This window comes from Cydia strobilella, chromosome 15, assembly GCF_947568885.1.
Source record: "Cydia strobilella chromosome 15, ilCydStro3.1, whole genome shotgun sequence".
NCBI classification, from domain to species: Eukaryota; Metazoa; Arthropoda; class Insecta; order Lepidoptera; family Tortricidae; genus Cydia; species Cydia strobilella.
The window spans coordinates 254,470-261,260 of record NC_086055.1 but is presented as its reverse complement, the minus strand read 5'-3'; the positions used below and the strand labels follow the sequence as shown (position 1 = coordinate 261,260).

The 6,791-nt window shown below is 37.7% G+C and overlaps 1 protein-coding gene across 1 annotated transcript; it reads left to right on the top strand.

Annotated features, from left to right (window-relative positions):
- Positions 1-4,691: 4,691 nt before the first annotated feature.
- On the top strand, positions 4,692-6,791 carry LOC134747739 (uncharacterized). The gene is made up of 4 exons (XM_063682363.1): positions 4,692-4,802; positions 5,201-5,350; positions 5,624-5,774; positions 6,604-6,791. The coding sequence occupies exons 1-4, from the start codon at positions 4,722-4,724 to the stop codon at positions 6,726-6,728; spliced, it is 507 nt and encodes a 168-aa protein (XP_063538433.1). The 5' UTR covers positions 4,692-4,721; the 3' UTR covers positions 6,729-6,791.

The window sequence follows — 6,791 nt, the reverse complement described above, 5'->3', positions numbered from 1 at the left end:
TAGCCGAGGTGATATCTTTGGCCATGATTTGCAATAGGCTGAGAGCTGGCGGCAATAGGTGATGAGGGCACGTGTGGCTTCCTTTTGGGAGAGGCTGGGGCGCTCACAGAACGAAATTTTGAAAACCATTTTTAGGGATCCGGATAGCCTATTTTTCCGATATTGGGTGTCTGTACACCGAGATGAGAATCGGAAATAACGTCGTATGATGTACTTGTGACATAATTGCAATTTATTTATTGTAAGCTTAGTTAAGTAGTAATTAGTGTTAAATAGTGTAATTAGTGTCTGTATATTTTTCATGGGTGATCCTTGCCTGTTAATAAACGTTTTATTTATTTAATATTTATAAAAACATCGTTATATTAAAATTATATACTTGTGTTCTAACGTATTGCCCCACTTATTTATTTTTTCTGTTTTTAGTATTTGCTGTTATAGCGGCAACAGAAATACATCATCTGTGAAAATTTCAACTGTCTAGCTATCACGGTTCATAAGATACAGCCTGGTGACAGACAGAAGAACGGACAGACGGACAGCGGAGTCTTAGTAATAGGGTTCCGTTTTTACCCTTTGGGTACGGAACCCTTAAAAAACAACTGTTATAAAAAACTTATTATTTTAAATGTTCTAGCCAGACTACCATGAATCGTTATAAAATGAGGTGATATTTTCGCAGCCAGCTCTTCCTCTACAAAGATAAGCTGTGACGCCGGTAAAAAGATATGGGCAATATCGACTTCGAATTTTATGTATGGTTTTTATCTTTTTTATCAAGATTACGATGGTCGTCAATTGATTTTCAAAATTCCTACCTATATAGAGATTTTTAGCTTGTTAACTTCTAAATTGATTGACTTATATATAGGTATCTTATCTAATCTTCTCTATTTATTTATTGATTATTTAATATTATTTAATATTATTTACAAGCAGACATAATATTATTGAAAACGAAAATGAAAATGAAAATGAAAATGAAAATATTTTATTTCATTAATAAAATGTTACATTACAAGGTAGTAGGCTGGGACTTCCTTTTAAGTATAATAAATTATATCTCATACATGTGTAACAGACAAAAAAAAATGCGTTTTCAATTGCAAGATTGCGCTAATTACATTAGGTAGGTACAGAATGCAACTATTACTATTTGATCCAAACTCCAAAGGTTAACTGGTAGAGAATGTCTTCTGGCATTAAGTTTGCCTTTTGTATAACTTTTACTGTGCAATAATGTTTAAATGATAAATAATTAAATGATAAAGTAATCTAGTGACGGCGAATGTGGCCAAACATTCCGGAAAGAGCGTACGGTACTCCCATCTTAAATGCCGGCAACGCACTTGCAACCCCTCTGGTGTTGCGGGTGTCGTAATCGCCTACCATTAGGCGAATTATCTGCTCCTTTGGTATCTATATCATAAAAAAAAACCATCCTTATCTCCACGGTAACAAAAGGTGTGTTACGAATGTTACGATCTTATGATATTTATTTGGTCATTTTAGCCGACACTATCTAACGGCCTAATTCGAACGTAAATACATTTGACTTTATATTTAAGATATGATGTCATATAGTTATCATTCGCGCGTACATTTCTCTCATACATGTACGTACATGTCTTGGCGCGAGCGGGACGCACGGTCGAAAGATAACAAAAAGATATCATTTAGATACAATTTTGATGTCAAAATGTGAGTTTGAAATGGCTTCAGTTCGTGTTCGGACTCCGCGGCGACGGGACTTTCCTGCAGTTATCAGCGAGCGAGCCTTGTAGCCTATTGAGCAATTCGTAGTTATCTTATTGATCGCGACACACCTAATTAGGATACCTCTAGTAATGTAGATGTAGTAGTAGTAATTAAGGTAATGTTAATTATGTTAACCGGTCGGTTTGAAAATGGAGACCTCTCCCTCCGAGACATGTCGCGCGATTGACTAAAAATACTTGAGTTTAACCGTAAAATTTGCAGTTATCTTAATGTTAGTACCTATGACTATGACACACGACAGTAAATTCGATACCTACCTAGGGTATTTCACAACCATGAGGAATTGTAAGCTTACTGGCGTAATCCAGATAAAGAATATATATTAAGCTTAGAATAAATTTAAAAGTGGAAAAATTACTGCCTTGGGTGGGAATTTATTCTAAGCTTAATAGCATCGATCGCAGACGTATCTGCTTGTTAAAAATTAATTAAGGCGGTTCCCTGAGCCAGAAGGCGAAAAATCTCCTTATATGATCCTGTTTTCCTAAGAGGCGTTGATATTCGTAGACGTGGAAGAAATATATGTAGTTCTTGACTATATTATCTTTAATATCATAGCTTCCGATACACGAATTATGACACTTCGCTCGATACAATTAATTCCCAAAGTAACCTCTAACTCGGACTTTTAATCCAACTTTACTCGGTTATTTATTATGTGATACTATAAATAAAAAAAGAAGAAAAAACAATCTTAACTTAAATAATAATTTCATAGCTTTCGAATTTCGATATTGTAGGGTAACGTTTTTAAAATAAATAAAAATCAACAAAATTCGATCAAAATTGACACCTGGCGCGCATGATCTTTCCCGTTCTTTCTTGCGAAATGTGACAGAGACAGCGGCAAACCGATGGAACGGCCTTAAGAATATATATTAATTGTTATCTGCCCTTCATTGATTTCAGAAAGGTTTAACAGTATATTTTCATATACTTACCTAGGAATTTTTCGTTTATGGTGGCAGTTCCACACTCTGTCACTGCATAGCCTGGTCCGGCTCTATTTCAATAATACACCCGCCAAAACACGTCCTATCCACGACCAAGGTCTCCTCCAATATTTTATGATAGGCGATTTTGAATTATGATATTTTAAAACTGATTATGAGCTTTGTAACTTGAAATAAATGTTATTTTTTTAATTATTAAATAGAACAACTAGAATTCGGTGTTTATTACAACCAGGCAGCAAGTATAATGTATTTTTCATTTCTCACGCTCTGAAAGAGGGTCATTGTTGTTCTAAAAGGTGTGCAGAAAATGATACGTGTCTGCACTAGAGCATTTTACGTTCGAAGTACGATTTTTTTACTTTTTTTACGATAAGCAATTGAAATTTGAATTTAAATAAATTTTTTATACAATTTCCATTATGATATTTGACTCTCCGTTCCATAAATAACGATACTTTTGCCTAAATTGTTAATTGAAAGTACCCTCAAGAAATACTATAAAAATGTTATACTTAGTCATGTTTAAAAAAACACATTCATTTTACATTCCTCGTATTCGAAATGAAAAGTAGTGTCCGACCTCGTGGGCCGGCACAATTTATTGGATTCAAAAAATGATACAAAACTGGTTCAACGTGCAAACATGGAGATTTTATTGAGAATAGCCATTTTGTTTTCTTTTTTTTTTTAATCTAAACCGAGCTGTTTGAGGTATCAATAAAAACTTGAAACAATACATATAACGCTCAAACAAGTAGAGTGTTTAACTCGGGTGAATGGCATCATTTCAGCCTCAGACTATTGGCGCTCTCACTGCGTTCGAGCGCCAAAATACCTCGGCAGGAATGAGTGCCTTTCGTCCCTTGGTTAACAATCTACTATAACTCTTGCCAAATAAAGATAAAAAAACTGTTTAATGCTTATGATGATAACATCATAAGAGGATTTTACTCTCGCCAAAATCTTACCAAGACGAAACCATAAGGCTCGCACTGTCAAAAAGTTATCAGATCTCATGTAGGTAGAGCCAAGCTTCTAACTCTACAAGCCCTAACTTCGCAAACTCTACAAGTCTACACCTTATCTTAATCAAAATATGTGGCTGTGCCGCTGTGCTTTTCGTGGCACACATAACACAGGTAAAATTGTCGGAAAATTATTAGAATTTCTTGTACAAATTTCTTAACAAAAAACATATCGAAATTCTCCGAAACAAGACAACACTATCCTAAAAATTCGCGTAGCTGCACGTTTACCACTAAAAACGGCCAAGTGCGAGTCGGACTCGCGTTCCATGGGTTCCGTATCGTACACCACATTTTTTTTTCTTAAGTCCGACTCACGCTTGTCTGTAGATTCCTAGAGATAGGTTTTCCTAATAACAAATATACTCGTAAAATCACATTTACAATCGGGTCCATCGCGAATTTATTTTGTTACCTTTATTTACCGACGTCTCGACACAGGTTTCACTGGTCGTGGTCGCGGCTAACTGACGTCCCAGCAAAATGTCAAAACAGAGATTTTCACTGATTTATATCGACCGGGATATTGTTTTCGAGCTCCGTCGCAATATCGACTACAAACTATCGACTATCGGGAGCTCGAAAACAATAATGACAAATGAGATCCGTTTTTTTTTTCCTTTTGAGGTAGGGAACCCTAAACAGGGCCCTAAACGTCGTCTCAAGTGTTTGCCCTTATCAGATACGAGCCAGCGAGGATAATGAAATCATCAAAATTAATCAACTATAAATGATAACTAGTGATTGTGCGGCGCCAGTCCCTTGTCAACAATACTATATTATACACATTTGTAGTAAACGAAATATTTTTAAGTTTGCAATAACGCACATTTGAAGTAGATTTATAAATAGTAGTAAGCTACTCTTGACTCTATTAATTATTTGTAGGAAAGAGATAATATTTAGACTTCTGTCGACGAATGATTGGAGGATTTATGTGAAAAGTGTAAAGGAATAGATTATGAGTGTGTTTAGATTGAATAGTTGTTGTTGCTGCATCAACCTCGATGTCGGCGCTAAGATTACTGGATTCATATGCGTGGTGAGTACCTAGATATTTTTATCAATCAGGTTTGTCCGCAGTTCCGCATGTTCGATTAGGATTTGTGGGACCAATCCCAACCCGCAGGCAGTACCCAAGTACTGCCTGTAGCATTGGGATTCATACTGTAGTCCACCGGGTTGAATCATATAGATAAAGTTGATTTTTGATCATTGACAAGATCAAGCTTTCCACAATTTGTACAGGCAAAATGTTATCGTAATCGAGCCAAAAGTGAACAGTCCGCCGGACATAATTACTTTCACATTAATAATTTTAAAATGGATTCTTGGAGTTCGTTGCCGAGGCAAAAATGTCATGGTGCTTTTTTAAATTAAATAAACATTTTGCTCGTGTTCTATCATTGGAAACTTATAAAAATTTCTGTGTTTGTTCAGTTGTTTGCAGCTCTGTCAGCGACGCTGTTCGCGGTGCCGGCGTTGCTGCTACGGCTGCCACCAGCCACCATGCTGTTCTACAGCGTTGCTGCCGTCACGTCTGCACTGCAGTTCATCACTGGCAGCACCATGGTCTGCGGACTGTTCCAGGTGAGTCTACATTCTACATCACATCTGTGTGTCAGCAATGTTCGCGGTGCCGGCTCTGTTGCTGCTATGGGCTATGTGGCCCGCCTATTGACACTTCAACATAAATACATATTTGTCATATTTACATGCATATACTTACATAAATTTATGATCAATTCAAACTGAACGAGAATATTTCAGATCCCACTGCGTATAAACGCGTCAGACCTTTTGACATTATTGCTGCTTAAATGTTTCTGACATCCGGTTAAACTCTGAACCTTCTGTTTCCAGAAGCGTCCAAGCCTCATACAGCCATGGCTGCTCCTCACATGGACAGTCTGCGGCGGCCTACTCCTCCTCTCCAGCGCGGGGACGGTCATGATGTACGTCAGCGGTGACGTCCGCGAGAGTTACGTCACCTCTATCTATTCTCTTTATTCCAGTAAGTACCTTCTACTTGACTTAAAGTCCTATGTCCCCTATGTGGGGCAGTGGGCGTCCACAGTACGCCGCCATCTTGTTCTGGTTTGAGCTGCAGGATTCGTCTTGGGCCATGATAACCTGATTGTCACCAGCTCGAATGCTACTGAACGCCGCCAGGATTGTTTGGAACGACCCATTCCTCTAAACTATTTTTTATCAAGCAGAAACATCTGCGAGTGATATTACAAATTCTTATATTAAAGGAACAATGAAAAAAAACCTACCTATTCCTCTCTTTCCTTGCGGGGTCCATTCTAGGGCTTACCTAGGCTAGGGATATGTTCGGGATCACTTCTAACTACCACTTAGTTCCCTAGAAGCAGCGTATTTGGCTTTTTCGTGGCTTTCTTTCTTGCTGTAAACTGAACTAAGCTGATATTCAGTCTCTGCGTTTGGGTTTTGTAACCCAAAGCGTCCAGTTACAACGATCTTCTCTCTCTCTAATTAGACCCTGTATCCTTCTATCGTAAACTACTGCCTGTTTACCTGATTTCGTCTACTTACGTTAATCAGGTTCCGAAAATCCAGAAAGCTTACCTTTCTTAAAGTTGAATCAATATCATTACGATCTGATTCTGAGTATTGACAAGTTAAGTGATATTATAAGTCGGCTCCGAAGGGAGAAAAAATATTTTCCTCACCGTATCCATATCGTTTAACTGCTTTGCCTATCTGAAGATAGATATAGGAAGTTAGGAAGTCATTTTTACGTACATGTATTTTCTCGGCGCATGATTTTTATTCTATTACTGTTAAATACCTATTAATTAAATCTTCTTTTTTTTCAGTGATACTACTCTATTTGGCAGTAGTGGTCCGCAGTCGGCGGGAGGAGCTGCTGGATGAAATTAAGTGGGATTCGGGCAAGCGGCTCATGAGGCCTGTCGCAATCGAGAAGAATCTCTACGTGTAGTAACGAAAGGTTCAAATTCGTTAGGCAGCATCAAAGCTGGCTAGGGATCAGTTCTTTCAGTCA

What these genes read in the sequence shown, in the direction of transcription:
- LOC134747739 (XM_063682363.1), top strand. Translation starts at nt 4,722, where the DNA reads ATGAGTGTGTTTAGATTGAATAGTTGTTGTTGCTGCATCAACCTCGAT. An exon ending in TTACTGGATTCATATGCGTG is followed by an intron (nt 4,803 to 5,200) that starts GTGAGTACCTAG and finishes GTGTTTGTTCAG; the next exon opens with TTGTTTGCAGCTCTGTCAGC. An exon ending in TATCTATTCTCTTTATTCCA is followed by an intron (nt 5,775 to 6,603) that starts GTAAGTACCTTC and finishes CTTTTTTTTCAG; the next exon opens with TGATACTACTCTATTTGGCA.